The sequence below is a fragment of the Pan paniscus genome, chromosome 12 (assembly GCF_029289425.2).
Source record: "Pan paniscus chromosome 12, NHGRI_mPanPan1-v2.0_pri, whole genome shotgun sequence".
Lineage (NCBI taxonomy): Eukaryota > Metazoa > Chordata > Mammalia > Primates > Hominidae > Pan > Pan paniscus.
The window spans coordinates 71,417,462-71,437,551 of NC_073261.2; the positions used below are offsets into that span (position 1 = coordinate 71,417,462).

General features: G+C 40.8%; 1 protein-coding gene across 1 annotated transcript in view; it reads right to left on the reverse strand.

Annotated features, from left to right (window-relative positions):
- EML6 (EMAP like 6) overlaps positions 1-20,090 on the reverse strand; it is a 262,879-nt gene that overhangs the window by 63,968 nt on the left and 178,821 nt on the right. Inside the window, exons 19-25 of the mRNA XM_055107940.2 lie at positions 19,436-19,638; positions 17,076-17,187; positions 16,702-16,829; positions 12,318-12,459; positions 8,895-9,047; positions 8,589-8,720; positions 1,140-1,228 (exon numbers count right to left, since the gene is read on the reverse strand). Coding sequence (XP_054963915.1) covers positions 1,140-1,228; positions 8,589-8,720; positions 8,895-9,047; positions 12,318-12,459; positions 16,702-16,829; positions 17,076-17,187; positions 19,436-19,638 — 959 coding nt within the window. The remainder of the gene's footprint in view (positions 1-1,139; positions 1,229-8,588; positions 8,721-8,894; positions 9,048-12,317; positions 12,460-16,701; positions 16,830-17,075; positions 17,188-19,435; positions 19,639-20,090) is intronic.

Here is a 20,090-nt window from a genome sequence, read left to right on the forward strand (position 1 = left end):
TATTTTTTAAGTACTACACATATACTTCCTTTACAAACAATGAAAATGCAAATGTACACGTGTCCAAATGTCTTAGGGAGAACCTTACAATACCGGGACAGTTTAAGATACTGGCAAACTGAAGCGAGGGAGAGGCAGATGCCTGCCACTCAGTGGCATACCCTTACCTCCTTTTCCTCTAAGGAAGCAATATTTCCTCATCCTCATCAACAGTTAGACCAGGGCTCATTATGTGTACACCCTGAAAGAGGTACGCGTCTACAAAAGCCATCTAGCTTTCAAGAGGTGTTAGTTTAGGGATTCAAAAATTTTATCTAGGCTTTGATTTCAGCAACTAAAAAATCATGTATGTAGCTAAGGACATGAGGAAACATGGAAAAAAGAAAACAGTTTGATACAATACAATGGTCAGATTGCAGATTGTTTTTGTCTCAAAAAATAATTTCCAGGCTGGACACGGTGGCTCACGTCTGTAATCCCAGCACTTTGGGAGGCTGACGTGGGCGGATCACCTGAGGTTAGGAGTTCGAGACCAGCCTGGCCAACATGGGGAAACCCCATCTCTACTAAAAAAATAAAATAAAAAAATTAGCTGGGTGTGGTGGCAGATGCCTATGATCCCAGCTACTCGGGAGGCTGTGGTGGGAGAATCACATTAACCTGGGAGGGGGAGGTTGCAGTGAGCCAAGACGGTGCCCCTGCACTCCAGCCTGGGCAAAAGAGCAAGACTCCACCTCAAAAAAAAAAAATTCTGTTGTTATCGATAATAATGTTCATAATTACAAATAACCATTGAGAAAACATGTTTCAAAATATATGTTCATAAAAAGCTTTGCACAAAATGACATGTCAAATGGAAAAAGGAATATATAACATCCAAATTGCTAGCTTATTCATTGTCTTCAGGCAGAGAAAAATTAAGCAGAGCACCAACTGTACATTGCTACACCAGTGGTGTGATAAATCCATATGTTCTGGGAACCTGGAAACCAGATTAGGCAATCAGATTCAAGACATGATCAAACTTAAAGGTATAGTAAATATAATCCATATTAGTAGTTAACGTGATAGGTTTTATTAAAATGCACGTATTAAATCTTCACAAAATATCTTTAAAAATCTTTGTGTAGGATTATTACCTCTGAAGGTCTTATTATATGCCGTTTGCCTCTTGGAGCTTCAAAAAAAAGTTGTTCTTTGGCACCTGAATTAACTTGCAATAATTTTCCTGTTACGACAGAACGAAGTAGAGAGACAATTAAAATTTGACTTTATCTCTTTATTATAAAATGAGAAGCATGGGTGCTATTTTGATTCATTTTAATCAAAGTCTCATAAATTGAGTAAATACATTTTGAATTATTCAGAAGGGCATGTACAGCCAATTACATGATGTGGTACAAACCCCAAAGCTGTGATTTTTAGAATATGGGCTTCATAATATTTGACCTTGAACATCCTTCAAATAACAGAAGAATAAAGCTTGATATGTTTTACTCTGCTGCACTGAAAATATAGTTTTCCAAAGCCTGAGAAAAATCAGTTTTCCCCCTGTTTTTCCCAGTTGCCTCTCAGCAAACTGTGTTGGCAAGAATTATGTCATTGGAAGATTATGGCAATTAGAAATAAAACACTTACTGTGAGCATTCACATTTACTTAGGACTGAGTTCTAAATTTGCCTTTAAAGTTTAGAAACAGAACACACAAACTATAAATGCTCATTCCTTCCCCACCCTCTGGTCTTACTTGAACATTTGAAAAGAAATCCAGGACTTTCCCCAAGGAAAATGTTGGGCAAAAATAGTCTTTCAGTCTGATGTACAATTATAATCTTGGATTTGACGTTGAAAAAGGTTAGATTTCCTAATTCTCCTCCTACAATGGCAACAATCTTGTAAGGCTTAAAATGTAAATGACTCAAGGTATTTATGTTCCAGTATTTTTGCCATTTTTTAAATATTATGGAAAGTTTCAAACATGTATAGAAGAAGAGTATAAAGAACCCCTGTATGCCCACTGTCCAGCCTCAACAGCTATTAACACATGGCCAACCCTGTTTCATGAACCTCCACCCTAGATTATTTTGAAGCAAATTTCAGACATCATAATATTTCACCTATAAATAATTCAGTATACATATACATTTCTCCTTTCGTTTTTTCCCATAACTATGTATATCTAGTAGTTTTGAAATATCTTTCTTAGAAAAATAATACCAAAATAAGAACTTTTTGGTTTAGATCGTGTTCTTTAGCATTTAAATAGGCACCACCTTGATCTGAAATCTAGCTTGGCTAATCTTTTTTTTTTTTTTTTTTTTTGAGATGGAGTCTCACTCTGTCACCCATGCTGGAGTGCAGTGGGCAGTGGTGTAATCTTGGCTCACTGCAACCTCTGCCTCTCAAGTTCAAGCGATTCTCTTGCCTCAGCCTTCTGAGTAGCTGGGATTACAGGCACCCACCACCACGCTTGGCTAATTGTATTTTTTAGTAGAGACAGAGAGTCATCATGTTGGCCAGGGTGGTCTTGAACTCCTGACCTCAGGTGATCTGCCCACCTCGGCCTCCCAAAGTGCTGGGATTATATGGCATGAGCCACCATGCTCAGCCTAGCTTGGCTAATCTTAAGAAGTTGTAGATCTACTTCTACGTGACTAAAAATAAGGTTCTCTCGTTTCTAAACTGACAACTTTAATCATTTCTAATTTGGTGAATTATAACACAGTGATTAGGGGATTTTTCCTTGACTTGAGCAAATATATCTGAAAATGTGTACCCTGAAATGGGCACATCTTCTGACTTTATGGCTGAATATATGTAAGTGAGAAAAGAAAAAAGGGAGTTAGTTATCTTTGACTATTTAGAATTATAAGAAAATGAGTAACCAATACTTTTCCGATGAACTAAATACATCGGTAAAGTAATTCTATTTTTAGGACACTCAAGAGTGATTGCAAATGACAAAGCACGTGGACAGTTATTCAGTGAACACGTTCTTTGAATATGGCTAATTTTAGATGATATTTGGCCATGAGATACTAAGATAATTCAGAGGACTGTAATTCTCAGATAAATCCCAACAACTCACTTTACACCATAGTTTCAAAGATCATACTTCACTTAAAACCAAAAACGAGAAAAATCTCTCAGTGAGGTAATTTATGATTGCAAAAATATTCGAGAATCTAAACACATAGACAAGTACCGTAAGTGCTGTGTAGCATTGTAGACAACTTGTAGGGTCCCTATCTAGCCCATGCCCCTTCCCTGAGAACTGCCCCCGCGGTCATGTTTATACTCTGGGGGCAGATGTTGATCCTGGAGGGGCCAGGCTCACACTGGGCTGGGTAATCAAAATTCTCTCTTGGGAAAATGGAATCTGAGAGGCTGAATCAGTTGGTGCCTACAGGGATGAGATGTGGACTTTGGGCCTGTGGGTGGCATTTTGGGGCAGCCGAGACTGGGCCATGTGCAGATGAAGTAGAGAAAGGCTGCTTGTGCAGAGAGAGGGGTCAAAGGCAGAGATAAGACCCAGAAGAGCAGTGGATGCTGAAACTAGCTGCCTAAGAGTGGGAGAGGAGGGGAGAGGAACTGCTTGCTTGGTTCCTGTGCGTTTTCTAGTTCATTGCTAAAGTCAGTTCCTTGGCAGGTGTTCTTTCCTGCTCTTGGATTCTATAAAATATCTCCGTATCTTTCCAATAAACTCATCTGTTATTATTATTTTAAAATTTAAGCTGGTTTCTAGCCTGGGCAACATGGTGAAACCCCATATCTACTAAAAATACAGAAAAAAATTAGCCGGGCATGGTGGCAGGCACCTGTGGTCTCGGCTGCTTGGAAGGCTGATGTGAGAGGATCTCTTGAGCACGGGAGGCACAGATTGCAGTGATCTGAGATTGCAACACAGCACTCCAACCTGGGTGACAGAGTGGGACCCTGTCTCAAAAAAAAAAAAAAGTTTAAGCTGGTTTGAGTGGGTTTCTGTCCTTTGCAATCAAGGATGTCAAGAAGAAAAAACCTAACCAAAAAGCTATTCTTCTATTAGGAAGGAATAATTAAGGGTATTTTTTTAAAACCAAAATTTTCTTTACTGCTGCTAATACACATTTCTTAAGCATGAGGAAATATTTAGGTCACCACTCCTTTTTCTCTCCGCCTGCTGTGATATCTATCTATCTATCTATCTATCTATCTATCTAATCTATCTAATCTATCTATCTATCTGTCTCACCACTGACATATTCTGAGGATGAGGAGCAGAAGCAAGAACAAAAACTCTGTTTGCATTTATAATTGCTCTTGAATAACAGTAATCCTTTCAGAATCACATTTTTATTCACTGGAAATATCTGCTCACACAGATTAAAAACTGAAAGACACCCATGTCCTTACATCACACATCTTGCGGGTACCACAGAGCTTTGCAACCCACAAAGTGATCCACATACATCATCCCAGCTGCTATATAATTTACAAGTTAGAATAATTCTAACAATTGGTACTAAATATACCAAGTATCAGGCCATCTGCAATAAAAATGGGAATGAAATGTCCTATTATGGCTCGAATTGTCATTTTTATTATTACTTTTTGAGACATAGTCTCGCTCTGTTACCCAGGCTGGAGTGCAGTGGTGCAATCTCAGCTCCCTGCAACCTCTGCCTCCCGGTTCAAGCGATTCTCCTGGCCTCAGCCTCCCAAGTAGCTGGGATTACAGGCGCCCGCCACCACACCTGGCTGATTTTTGTATTTTTAGTAGAGATGGGGTTTCACCATTTTGGCCAGGCTGGCCTCAAACTCCTCACCTCAGGTCACCCACCTCAGCCTCCCAAAGTGCTGAGAACACAGGTGTGAGCCACCGTGCCCAGCCTTCAAATTGTTAATTTGTAAAGGATGTTATAGCCTGATATTTCTAAAAATGAGCTGATAGCATTTAGAAAATATCCTTTCTATGTTTTCTCTCCCTCCATACATTTTTTCTTTCTCAAGCATTCCATGCTGGAGCTTTCATTCAGGGGTAGCTGATGTTCCTGCAAAAGCCCAGTGCACTTTTTGGTTTTCCAAGGACCTGTAGTTGCCATGGGCACAAGAGGCTGCTGAAGCTGGCGGCTGTGCCATCCCCCACCCTGAGAAGCCAGCTGGCTCTGGCAAATGCTTTCACTATTTTCGACAGGATCAAAGGCATGAAACAGATCCCCGCTTCTAAATTCTGCTCTCAACCTTGCCAGACTCTGGAGGCCCCTGCTGTGAAAGCTAGGCTGGTCTTGAGGCAGCATGGCACATTCTCGAGATCAGGCATTTTGGGGACTGGGCTGTTGGGAATGCAGGAATATCAGGATGACACATGTCTCATGGCTAGTGGAGTTAGATCAAGGAAGATTCACAGGTATTCTTGCTCTTATTCTCCAGATGGTGTAATTCCTCCCTAAAAATCAGAAGTGTCTCTACTACTCTCAATCCACAGAAAGCACTTGGTCTGACCCCCTCACCTGCCTGCAGGGACCCTTACAATGAGAGGCATGGTGGCTTTTCAAAGACCTTTGACTCCACTCCTCTCCTGCTCATTCCCAGGAGCCTCCCTCAGCATCCTGAGCTCTAGGAGGCTGGCCTCGGGCAAGATTATGGAAATAGGGAGGTTTGCTTCTCTTTCCACCAAGTGATGGCTCCATATTGAGGGACTTTACACAGACCTTCCCCCAGGCCCCTCCACAGCAGCATCCCCCTGATCCTGGCCGAGATCTTGTGCTTTCTATCTGGGACTTACTTCTCTTTATATCCCCAGCATCTGACACAGGGCCTATACATTTGCAGAATTAAGAACAAACAAACTCCCTAAACGCAAATGAAACCCAAAATGAGATACACTTCATATCCATTAGGACAGCTATTATCAAAATAAACACATAAAATAAGCTTTGGCAAAGATGTGGAGAGATTTGAACCCTTGTGTACAACTGGTGGGAATATAAAATGGTAGAGCTGCTATGGAAAACAGTATAGTAATTCCTCAAAAAGTTAAAAATAGAACTACCATATGATTCAGCAATTACACCCTTGGGCATATACCTCAAATACTTGAAAGCAGGGTTTTGAAGATACATTTGTACATCCATGTTCATAGCAGCATCACTCACAGTGGCTGAAATGTGGCAGCCACACAGGTGCCCCTCAACAAATAGATAAGCAAAATACAGTCTATACATAAAATGAAACATTCAGTCTTTAAAGTAAGGAAATTCTGACACACGCTACAACATGGAGGAATCTTGAGGACATTATGCTAAGTGGAATAAGCCCATTATAGAAAGACAAATACTGTATGATTCCACTTATACGAGGTACCTAGAGTGGTTACATTCATAGAGACAGAAAGTAAAATGGTAGATGCCAGGTGTTGGGGAAATGAAAAGTTATCATTTAATGGGAATGTCATCAGTATTACAAGATGAAAAGAATTCTGAGATGGAGGCAGTGATGGTTGCACAACAGTGTCAATGTTTTTAACATCCTTGAACTGTACACTTAAAATATGATTAAAATGGTACATTTTTGTTATGTGTACTTCACAATTCAAAATAATTAAGAAATATTCCCAGTCAAAATTTACTCTATATATACCCTCTTTTCTCTGGACTCTTCACTCCGTAATAGAAACAATAATGGTTTTAATCCCTAATAGTCATTGAGTGGTGGGATTTCACGTATTGTATCAGGTATTTTGTGTGTGTGTGTGTGTGTGTGTGTGTGTGTGTGTGTGTGTGTGTGTGTGTGATTCTAAATAAAGTTAATCAGACCCTATTCTACCTGGCAAGAGAATAGCAAGATAATAAATAGGGAGAAATCACTGCTTTAAAAAAAAAAAAGCAGAGAATATCAAAGAAGGGTCTGAGAAGCAGCTGCTTTCATCGGCCTCACCAGTTCCTAGATAAGCCATAGTGCCCTGCCTGGTCATAAATGCCGGTCGAAGCCCTCGGCACTTTGTCTGGCTGGCACTGCCCTGACATGAAAGCGAAACAGACTTATCTGATCTCCCTTTGCCCTTGTTGGGACTTGTACCTTGTATAAATGCAATGCATCGCATGCTCTTTTCTCTATCTACTGCACCGTATAAAACTCCTGAATGTTGTAAAGCTGAAATAAAGTCCAAATTCCAGTGTGGCAAGTATAGTTACAACTAAATACCTGCCAGGCAGAAGGGTTTCCAAGTCCTGGTCTATGGCCACTACTCCAAGAAATACTCTGAAATAACCTTTTTGGCAGAGGCCTTCATCATCGTTCTCCTGATTAATTTGATTGCTCCAACTCCAGGCTCACTTCTTCTCCCCAAGATGGGAGGGAATGCCCCACGCTACATCCCTCAGAGTTACATAGTGCCTACAAGTACACAGTTCAGCATGAAACTTCTGCTCTATCCCAGCCTGTGTCTCCACATTCCCCTCCCTTCACACCCTCAGCCACTGAGCACTTCTATTTCTTCATCACCCCCTGGTTCTTCCCACCTTCACTCTTCATATGCCATATTCCTTTTGCCTGGAATGGCTCTTCCTTGATAGCGCTATCTGGTGGATTTCTCCTTATCTCTCAAGATCAACCTCAAAGGTCACTCCCTTCTACAGAGGCTCTGTGGATTACCTCCAAGGAGCTTTCCCTCAGAGCATACATTGGGCTTGGTGCTTCTCTACCACAGTGGACTACAATGTCTCTGAAGGTGGGAATGCTGTCCATTCCCAAGTACCCGCTCCAGACTCTCAACATCAGCCGAGTCTTGAGGATAGGATTTACAAGTGACTCACCCTATAATGCAATGTTCCACCCTGGGTACTGAATGCTGCCGTGGCCCATTCGGAGTCCCTGCTCACCACTTCCCTTGTGACTCACCATTGCTTACTCACACGGTACCCATTTTGTGCTCTTGTATTATTTATGGATAAGTATCTCCCTCACTCAATTATAAACTCCACAGGGAGCAGAAACCATGTCTTACTCACTTCCAGAGCCTCCACATTTGCTAGCTTAAGACTACGCAACACCATAAAAGCTAGATTTATTAAATAGACAAATCCTCATGGCATTTGTGGGCATGACTTGGAGGAGGTAGGAGTAGGCTGGGAGTTTTATAGAGCAGAGAAATTTTAGGCAGGCTGAATGTAGATTTCTACCTCTGCTGGAGGAGGAAATTTGCTTGAGCCTTTTTGGGCAGTTCTCCAAGAGGTGGAGCTTTGGGTGGAAAAGGGAAACCAGCCAGGAGTAGGATGAGGGGACCCAAGACAAGGAGAAAGCACTCCCAACTAAAGGTGAGGTGGTGGCTTGCTATGATAACAAAAGGCATCATGTATCTTTAACTGTCTTAAAACTCAATGGCTTGAATCAATAGTGACAATAATAATCTTAAGCATAAAAAGATGGAAAAAGTATTCAAAATGTTAGCAGCAGCTGCCTCTGGGTTGTAAAATTACAGTCGTTTATATTGTTGTGGGATTCCCCTTTCCCATTTCTAACACTCAACTGCCATTCTCTCTAGAAACAACGCATAAATGGACATTTTTTAAACACAGAAATTCTACTTTAAAAGCCACAACATACTTTACCTCTAGAGTCCCAGTCAATGTGTGTAATATAACTAGAAGCACCTTTACAGATGCCAACCCTTTTGCTTGTAAGTACGTTGTAAATATCCACAAAGTTATCATGGGATGCCACGGCAAGGTATTTTCCCGTATCTGTAAAGAAAAATGTGGGGTTAACACCGAAGCATTTTATATAGGAATTTACTTCCAGGAACTTAGTATTTTAAAAGTGGGAAAATGGTCAAAGAAGCATTTGAAATAGTTCATTCTTGTAATTTTTTGTCCCAAGACTGTGCTATTTTAAAAAGTATCTGCTGTCATCTTCACCTTTTGAAAACTTAATATCAGAGATCATTTCTTTTCTGTGATGGAAAGAGACCATGTCTTCAACAGTGTCAGCATTTACCACCAGGAAACTCCCATCGTTCAAGCCAACCGCTAAGGCTTTCCCATCAGGGGAAAAGGCACAGCATCTTCCACCTACAGAAGAATCCACAAAAAACACTTATTACCCAAAACTTCACTGTCAAGCAAATCACATGAAAAGATGAAGAAATCTGATGATGTGCATTATGTATGGACACGTGACTGCCTTTAAATTGACACTACACTTGTGAGAACTAAAACTTCATAATTTAAGACACCTCTTGTCTGGGCGCAGCAGCTCATGCCTGTAATCCCAGCACTTTGGAAGGTCGAGGCAGGTGGATCTCTTGAGCCCAGGAGTTCGAGACCAGTCTGGGCCACATTCCATAGGTTAAAAATTAGTTGAAAAGTTATTTTTTGTAGAGGCGAAACCCACCCTGTACAAAAAGTAAAGAAATAAGCTAGGTGCAGTGGCTTATGCCTGTAATCCCAGCACCTTGGGAGGCCAAGGCAGGTGGATTGCTTGAGCCCTGGAGTTCAAGACCAGCCTGGGCAACGTAGCAAAATCCCATCTCTACAAAAAATACAAAAATTAGCCAGGAATAGTGGCACATGCCTGTAATTCCAACTACTCAGGAGGCAAGGTGGAAGGATCACTTGAGCTTTGGAGGTGGAGGGTGCAGTGAGCAGTGATCATGCCATGGCACTCCAGACTGGATGACAGAGGGAGACCCTGTCTCAAGAAAATAAAATTAAATATCTCTTCTCCCCAAGTCCAAGGAAAAAGATCATAATATCAAAAATACATTTTCAACTTCCATGAGGTTTATTCATACATTTATGAGTATTTAAATACCTGGGGTTTCCAAAAAATAAGTGGGGTAAATGGAGAAAAGGAGTATAGGGTTAATAGGACCAGTATCTTTGCTTCGAAGAAAAGAGGTAATATTTAAGAATAGGAGTTCTATAATAAAATTTCCAGAAACCATTTTTTTTAAATATTAAGCCTTACATACAACTTGCTTTAGAGGACCTCATTCTTTTAGTTGCTCCAATTCTCTGATCCACAGATTGTAATGCATAACTCTAGAGGTGAAAGATGTTGTTCTTGCCTCTTCTGTCATGCGAAGAATGGAATCTGAACATTCTCCCAAGGGGTTTCTGGAAAACTAATTGGCACTAGGGTGATGGTGCTCCATGAACCATGTTCTCTACTGCTTTGTAGGGTCACAAAGACATTTCTGAATCAGAAGCATGGACTTTGCAAAGGTATGTCTAAAAGGAAACTGATTCAAGAACATGCCTACCCTCTGCCACCATTCTTATTGTCGAGAGTTGTAAGCACACCCCAGGGATAGGACAGCCAGGTGGCCTTGTGCCAGGGCATTTAATACCGAGCCTCTTTACCAACTCCTCTGTTCATGGTATGCTGAAAGCTGTGTTCGTACTCAAAACTGACGTGCCAGTACTGAGACAATGAAAATACAAGCCTGCCCTTGAAGAGCATCATCAAGATTAGGTTAATCACAATCTATCGTACAGACCAAGACACGTTTGAGAGTGAAAAGGAAAGCTATTAATAATTATACCAGAACAACAGGGGTAAACTGGGTTGAATGGTTATCCTATCTAAGATGGGTCAATAGTTGTTCTTTTCAACTAATTTTTAACTTAGAGAATAAAGTCCATTCACTGACATTCAAGTCCTTCACAGTGAGGACTTGGCCTATCATTCCCCCAATATAAACTAGTAGCCAAAATGATTCTAGCCTGTAGTGATTAAGAGCATGGGCTTTGGACTTAGATCTGGGAAATCCTGCCTCCACCATTTACCAATCCCCAGGAGCCTAGTGTAAAGACAGGCAACACGGCAGAGGGAAATAGTGTTAAGCAGTGGCCACGGGTGTGTTCTCACAGTCACACTGCATGGGTTTGAATTTGGTTCCATTACCTACTAAATGTGCAAACTAATTAAGCTTCCTGTGCCTCAGTTTTCTGATTTGTAAGTGGCAGTAATAATAGCCTTACTCATGGGGTTCCTACAAAGACTACATGGAAAGAGCTGGCATAGTTGCTGGCTCAGCCATATTAGCCACCATCACTATTGTTACTACTGTTTTGACACCTTTCTTCGTTTTATTACCCTAGAATACAATCCTCATGTCTGCTTATAAAATTACTCAGTACAAATATTTTAGGGTCAGACCCCAATTTCATCCTTCCCTCTTAAGAACTTTTACAGATCCTTCAAGCCTCAGCTTGTCACCTCTCTGATGAAGCATTTCCAAGCAGTAGATGTCCTCTGAGGCTCCAGGGTACTTTGTGCCAAGTATCTTTAGTTTGTCCTTTCACATCCCCTTTTTGCCCTTGTCCACCCTGCTCTGTGCCTGAAGCTGGTCTGCATGGAGAGCATCAATGGGCTCCCTTGTCCTCTGGTTTCTGGTTGAGTTTGGCCAACGGGGAGCACAGGTGGGAAATTAGAGAGATGGAGGAAGAACAGGGAGGCTGGGCCATTTATTTCCCTGGCTGCCTCCCGCAGGGTCACTGCATGCTGGCAGAGTCCCCTGCTATCAGTCGTGGCTTCTCTCAGGCTGCCATCTCATGTGGCTCTCATATTCAAGGTTGCAGCAATTGTCCTCTCCTCCTGTCCCTTCATGCCCAGGGCCAGTGAGAGCAGCCGCCATTACTAGCTGCATAGCGCTGCACTATCCCTGGTCATTTCCTCATACCTTCCCCATCCCTTTATATAAATAGTCCCATTTTAAAGACTCTCCTCGAATTACCCAATTTGAATGGATATGTTGCTGAGACTCTGTTCAAGTCCTGTCTATCTCTGACACTAGAGATGGGACCATTCATCATGGGATCCCCTGTGCCTGCCACACAGAAGCTACTTAATAAATGTTTGCTGAATTTGTACCTCTCAGTACACCTCATAGTTCTAGTGCATTTAGGTGTTCAAGACATATTTACTCATTTCTTAAGTATTATATTTCTATATAATTGACGTTTGTTTTCAAGTCATAAAATAAGTTCTGGAGACTGTTACAAAATAAATAGCATTCTTTAAAAGCTGATGAATTTCAATTGACTCCCACAGCTCTCAATGAGAAGAGGAAGGACATATTGCCCCCAGGTGGCAAATATCTGTGCAGTGCAAGGAAAATGAAGTGAAAAATGGAGCTGGATTAGGCCAGCCTTCTGGAATAATTCTACATGTGCTTAGTTATGACTGTAGCAACCAATATAAAATTCTCATTGCCAAGCATATTTATGGGCATATAACACGTGCCCTCAGTAAATATTAATTAAGTGAGTGAATAAATCTGATACATTCTGTTACTTGTAAATACTCTGACAGATGTGTAAGGTGGTGTTATGTACCTTTTTTGAGTTTCCGTACTGCCAGCATACGGTGCTGGGCGGATAGTTCCCAGATCCGAAGTGTTTTATCATCGCTCACTGTTGCACAGATGGGCAGGAGAGGGTGAGCTGCCAACCCCCACACTTCTCCTTCCATGTGCCCCTGTGGGAGAGGAAAAGGGGCAACATAAACTCTACTTATGCTGTTTGGCTAGCCCTTCTTTAGCCTGGTGCTACATATTCAGTCCAAGAGTATCACAAAAAAGCACAAATAGGAATAAACACACTTTGAGCTTCCTTGAACCAAAATGATCACCCGAAATAATTTTTTCATTTAAAGTTGAATCTACAGCTAGACCTACACGATGCTAAATCATTCATTTGCAAAGCAAAACATGAACTCATTGCTTATTGGTTTTGTTTATATGATGCCAAACATCTTTCCATTTAGAAACATCCAGGTAAATGGTGAAATGCCTGCTTTTCTGTTGTTTCATACTAAATAAACATAGTATATACGTACCCTCCTAGTAAAGCAGCTTAATCACAAGGACACAAACCACTTCCTTCAGTTAAACCATATTCTAAAATACGCAGGTACGACCCATTCATGTCAGTGAAATTGAAGAGCAATATTCTAATTATTTATGCAATTTTAGTCCTTTGAATGTGTAGCATTCGGCAGAGCAGAAGTAAAGGAAGCTAAATTTTCATTTCAAGCGTCCTCGGTGTAGCCCAGGTTCTGCGTCTGTTCACAAATTGGTCTGTTCATGTGCCAACAATGAACATCAAAAACTGAAAGGTGCTTAATAAGCACTGGACCAATTCCATATATCTTTATCTTATCACAAACACACTTGGCTGGCTTAGAATAATAACTAAGATAAAGCAGTATTTTTTTTATAACCAACACTTAACAGGGAGAAAATGAATTTGATTCTCATAATTTTTCACTCTACAATGCAGTGTGTAAAGATTAGTGCTACAGAGCAATAAAACAGACCAGATTAACTGTTTACTGAATTTTTGCTTTTTAATGGCTAATTACAAAAAGGCTTTGCTTAGTAAAGCAAAAAGGAAGCCCACACACAGGCATCTGAAAGGTGTTTGTAGCTGGAATGCTTTGGGGAACAGGTGGCTTTCCAAAGAGAAATTGGATGATTCCAATTTAACTGAGAAGCTATTTGAGCAAAACAGTAATTTGGCAGAAGATATAAAGTTCCAAATACAGCTGACATTCAAATATGAGAAAATGAGGGCTGAAGGATACAGACATTGTTTTTGAATTTATTGGATTTGAGGACACCCTACATCCCCAGTTTTCTAGCCTTCTCTTTGGAAGCCTCCCAGCCCCAGAGTCACAGTCAGGGTACAGCTCAGGGGTCAACCTCACATCTTCCCAGACTGACTCTGCTTGAAGCTCTTCTATAGACTGAGCCCCTTTGTGTAGTTTAGTTAAGAACAGGATTGTGGGACCCAGAGATCCTTTTAAACCACTGCCTTATATTGACATCAAAATTGTATTTCCTTAATCTGTTTATTTTAATCCCCGTGTAACACAGGATCGGACAGTAAGCGAGGCAGGCTTGAAGGACCTTGAATGGCTCAAGGAAATGGGCTTAGGATCCTGCTTTGCTGCTGATCACCCACAAAGCTGATCATAAACAGCTGTACAACTGCGAGCTGACTGCTTCAAAGCACACATGACGGGAAATGCCACAATCCATCACCTGCCATTCTCCCCTCCCCCAACCTTATTTTCTCTTAAAAAATAAGCAGTCTATTCCAACTGTGATTGGATTGCCGTGCCACCAAAACTGGCAAAGTGGTTCTAAAATCTTCTTCCGGCAGGACAGCCAATCGTCTCACTCACACTGCCTCTACAGTTCCTTCACTTTCCCTTGCTGTCTCTATCGTCTCTCAGAACAGGACTGTGACACGGTCCTGGGCAAGCAGGAAGCCCTTATTCCACTGCACATATACACAGCACAGAGCAGACCTGGGCAGGAGCCCAACAAACATTGACTGAACTGAAATAATGAGTTCCACCTAAGAGGAAATAGCAAATGAGAGAGCAGAAGATGAAAAAAAGATGCTAAAAAAAAAAAAAGGGAGAGAATGGTACACATGTAGGTGGCAAAGATGGTAACTAACATCTGGTCTGAAGCTTCCAGCAGCTCAACCAGCCACCCCATAGCTCAGGGGCTTTCCTGCAGTGTCCAAGCTAAGAGATGTGGGGAACAGCCTGGTGAGGTGAAAAAGGGCTCTGGCAAACCTTGGTTGGAATCCCAGCTCTGCAGTTCTTAGCATGTGACTGTGGGTAATTTTCTGGGCTTTAGGTCCCTCATCTATAGAACAATGTAACAGAGCCAATCTGTTGTGGAGATGAGACAAATGTTGTACAACGGTATTGCCTGACACAGAGTAGGTGCTCAATATATGATTGCTGTGGTTATTTTTCTTATTAGAGCAATAGAAAGAAACATAGGAAAGAATAGAATTGTAGAGAATTAAGAAGTGAAAAGCCTTAATCAAGCATAAAACATATTTAAACCAAACTACCTCAAGTGTAACAAAGTAAGAGAGAAAACAAAGTTTAGATCTTACAGTATTATTTAAATCATATTGGGGCATAAATCTTCTAAAATATCTAGCAATATAGCATACATGGAAACAATTTACATTCTCAAACATTTGGAGATTAAAAAGTAAATAAATACTTTTCAGTAAAATTAAATTAGAAGTTATGGCCAGAAAAAAAAAGATTTAGTTTGGAAGAAAACAACAAAAGCAAGAACAGCTGGAGAACAAAGACATCATTGCCTCAAGGATGCATCTCCAGCCTAGTTCTCCAGCCTGGCTGCAAGGCACGACCAGCTGCAGAGCCTTCGAGGTTTGTTTTTAACATAGATTTTTTTCTTTTAAAAACACAGATTTGTTCAGGATATCCAGGGTGGGATTTGGGCACCTGTGTTTTTAAAGCCTTGCAGTGTCCTGAGCCATAGTGTATATGCACATGTGTTTCCATGATACAGTAAGTCAGAGGGACCCTCTCAGTGGGATTTGGGGATTCACTCGTAATACAGCAAGCCTGCAGGCATCAATCACTCAGAGATCAAGGCAAGGATGGGAAGCTCCTGCACTGGAATCTTGGAAGTTCTGACTGCTCATATGATCAGTGCATTTTCTTTTCTCTCCAACTTCTGAACACACATCCTTCACCCCTCACCATGCCTCTTCCACCTAAATATGGTCTTATCCATCACCAAACTGGGCAGGACTACCTAACGCACCTCCACATCCTACCACATCCCCATCCTTGAGGTGAGATTTTATCATTTCTTGGCTCCTAAAAGGTTCTGTTACATTTATTTTAGTTCAATTTTACCTAAATATGACTTTTGAGGGAAGACAGGGACTAAGGAGGATGCAATTTGCTTATGTGGATCAAGGCTGAGACTATAGTGAGGCCCACATTCCAAAGGGGCACGGGTGCATCTGGCATGTGGGGAGCAGGTAATTTGTCTTGTTCATTTTATGGACGGACAGATTGACAGGACTTATATCTAAGGCACCTCTTCCACACCTGGACCCAATTTAGATAATGAGATTCTGGACTTTGAGCAGATCCTGTAATGTGATAAGGCTCTTGGGGACCTTGGAGGTGGAGGTAAAGGATTCTGTATGTGGTAGGGACATGAATAACTGGTGGCCAGAGGGTGGCCAGTGATGGTGACCCTCATACTCCTCTTGTGTTTTCACACTCTTGCATAATCACCTCCCTTTGAGTGTGGTATGACCTGTGACTTGTTTCTAACCAACAGCATATGGCAAAGGCAATGGAATGTTATGATTCCACATATGTGATGACCTAATTATGTAACATAAAATTGTAGTGTCTATTTTTTTCCCCTCTGTTTTTGGCTTTGAGAAAGCAGCAATGTTGGGAAACCCTATGTGGCAAGGAACTGTGGGCAGCCTCTGGGAGATGAAAATGGCCTCTGGCCAACAGCCAGCAAGAAAAAAAAAAGCCTTTAGTCCTACACTTACAAGCAACTAAATTCTGCCAACAACATGAGTGAGCTTGGAAAAATCTTCCCCAGTTTAGCCTCAGATGAGACCATAACCCTGGCCTTTATTGCAACCTTATAAAACACTAAGCAGAAGATCCAGTTAAGCTGTGCTCAGATTCCTGATCCACAGACACTGTGAGAAAATAAATGTGTGTTGTTTTAAGCTGCTAAGTTTGTGGCAATTTGTTACACAGCAATAGGTAACTAGTTCAACTCTTGTGCAACCCTGAGAGTGAGCGCCTCCTTAAGTTTTGCAACCTAAGCATCAACTTTGCCTCACCCTAGTCCCAGCCCTGATGTGAACTGCAGTTTAGAATACATACAAACAGTACCTGAACAAGCAGTGTCATTGGACCACTCTTATCGATTTCCAGAATCTCTCCATTTTTTGTTCCCACCAGGATATGTCCATGTCCCAAAGTGATGGCACGAATTGAAGGGTTATCTTCCAAAAGCAAGCCTGGGGAAGGGGATGGTATATTTAACACAATAACAAAAACAACTGCTTATTAGTATAAATTCAATTTTTATAGCTCCAAAGAACTAGGTACTAGGCAGTCAGCCTTGACATTTCTACCAGAGGAAGAGAGTTCTAAACATGGAAGAGGGAGAAAATTGATTTGCTAATAGTTTTCTAAAAACTTTAGTACAATCTTCTCCATCCCTATGAATACAAAGATCTCTATTACATGTTTGGGAGTGGCACCTTTTGAGCTAGTCGACAATGCTGATCTTTTAATGGCGTAAGTCTTCAAACATCTTTCAAACATATCATCCCAGAGCTCCACGATGCCGTCCTTTCCACCTGTTACAAAGCCCTGTGAAGGCACACATGAGAGGTATTATATACACATCAAAATGACCAATTACCCACTTGGCCCCAGGAGGATTCCCCACATGTAAGGAAGCTTTGTGGATGTTACCTTCCTAAATATATGAGATGGAAAACTCTGGTGATAACAATGTTCGAATAATATTTTTGGGGAGCATTTCTCCCATACTTCCCTAAGCAAGATTAAGCACGTTCTCATCATGTGTCCACTGCACTCTCCTCAGAACAATGGTTGGCAGCTGGCCCACTGATCAAGGATGGCTCTGCTTGTGCCCAGTCTCCCAACCAGAATGTGGTTCCTACAGAATGGAACCAGCCTCAAAACCTAGCAGAGTTTCTGGTATCTCACATACTCTGACCAAATGGATTGAAGTTAACATCACAGTTTAAAATTATTGTTAAACATTTAAAAATAAAAGTCATGTCCAGAAGAAAACATCATTATTTATTAAGAGTAGCTTAGGTACTTTATATAATGAAACTATCCTATTTCATTCAATAGACACAATTTCCATAATTAAAATCCAGATTAATTTTTACAAAAACCTGGAAAGTAAAAAGCTTAACATATTGGATATTTTTTACTGAACAGTGATCTTTATTCCTGTTCTAAGCTTATAATTTTTTGGCTGTACTAGTTTTCCTTTCTGGTAATTTATTATATATACCAACTGTTCTTAGAGGTTTTTTTTTTTTTCTAAGAAAAAAGCTGAGTAATTCACTGCTTTCTTAGCAACTTTTAATTTAATGCATTTTTATGAAGTTTACAAAGAAATAATATTTCCAAGTGTATAACACTAAATATCCTTATTCTTACATAGAATTTGTACCCAGGAAAATTCAATCCCCAAATTAAATTTAAATGCAATATATTATATTGTGATATCCTTGTCTTTTCTTATGATTTTGCAGCTTAATTTACCAAACAACAAGAGCTTAAACAAGTTACACCATATCTACTTCTGGGCCTACAGAAATTCTTTATTCTTCTTTAATCTTTTCTAATACTTGCAGTTTAACCAAAAACATATGTACCAGTAAAAAAAAAAAAAAACACCTTTGCCACCAAAACAACCATTACAGTTGCATACCTAACAAGAACCTACTTTTGTAGTAGAATCAACACATTTGCCTAAGGACAGGTAAAAGAAAATTGAGACATGGGTTAGGAGTAGTAGGTGGCTTCAACTGGAGGTCAGAGGGCACAGATGAAGTGGTACTACCAGCAAAGTGGAAATAACTGAAAAGAAGTTGATATTTGCTGGCAAGTTGATTGAATAAAGTGTTTTAAAACACTGAAGGTGCTATGGTTTAAATATTAGCCCCCTCCAAAACTCATGTTGAAATTTAACTGCCTCTGTAACAGTATTAAGATGTGGGAACTTTCAGAGTTGACTAGACCATGAGGGGTCTGCCCTCATGAATGGATTAATGCCATTATTGTAGGAGTGGATTCATTACAAAAGGATGATTTCGGACCCTCCCACTCTTATTGGCCCTTCAGCCATTGGGTAACACAGCAAGAAGGCCCTTCCCTGTTGCAGCCCCTTAATCTTGGACTTCCCAGCCTCCAGAACTGTGAGCCAATAAACTTCTGTTCATTATAAAGTACCTAGTCTCAGAAATTCTGTTACAGCAGCAAAAACAGACTGAGAGAAGGTAAGTGTAATCTTTGTAGAGGGACACCGCAAGGCAAGTAGACAGACCAGGGCAATTATGATGAGCTTGAATTGTAATATGGCCAATGAACAGCCTTCACTCTAACACTCTTGTTAAAGCTGAGCCTTTCTACACAGGAGCAAGTTGGTTATGGATGCAAATTTATCGTAGCAAATGGACGTCTGGAACAATAATGTAACCATTTGGTACTTTCAGGTCTCTGCCCATTGTGTCACCAAGGAGGAAGACAACGCTGAAGTATTTCTCAGGACTCTTCTGCTGCTAAGTGTCCACATTTATCCTGGCACTTCTTAAGGGGCTCTCATGAGTGGGCGCCAGGAAGAGCATGTGTGGAAAAAGTGCAGAGAAGTTGCATATAAAGAAACAACTGTAAACGAAATTATAAAAATATCTTTGCTTTCCTCCCTATTGTCTCTTGACTGAGCTTCATGACAACTACTTCCTAATTCAGACAGGCCTGTTTTAGATACAGGCATCCTCTTGGGCCATCCTAAGACTACCTTATAATTTTAGAAGGCTGATGAGGAAAATGAATGCTGATACACAGGCCATACCTTATCCAGTGCATACATAGCAAACACAGGCCCATCATGAGCTTTCACTGTCTTCAGTAGTAGAATGTCTTTCCAAATAAAAATATCTCCAGTAGCTGCTCCTGAGAACACTAGATCTTCCATTCGTCCGTAAGAAACACACATCATTGTTTCCAATTTTCCAACGCTTCCAAAAGTTCCTCTTTTAGAAGTGAAGCCCCCACCTAGAGTGGACCAAGAACAGTTATTACTTTAAAAAATCTGGCACTTCCTATAAGCATGTAGAAGGACTACTTCCATGAGAAACCTGGTGTCTCTCATTAGGTATTTATGTAAAGATGTCTAAAAGTGACAGAGAACATCACGAACAAAAATATTCTAAGAGTATTTCTCATTCATTCATTAACTCAGTGTTTACGGAATCCCTACATATGGTAAGTGCAGCGCTCACTGTTGGGATATGAAGATGAAAAGAGGGTTCCTGTATTCAAGGAACTCAGAGTCTGGCTGGAGAGAGGAATCAATATGCATCTCAGTCCAAGACATGCATCTAACTGAGGCTCAGCACAAGTTCTGTGTCAGCCAAGAGAAAGAGTGACTAAGTGCCTGAAGGAGCAAGCAAAGTCTTCATGAATGCTGACCAAAAACGATAAAAATAGTACTGACTGTAGATGTA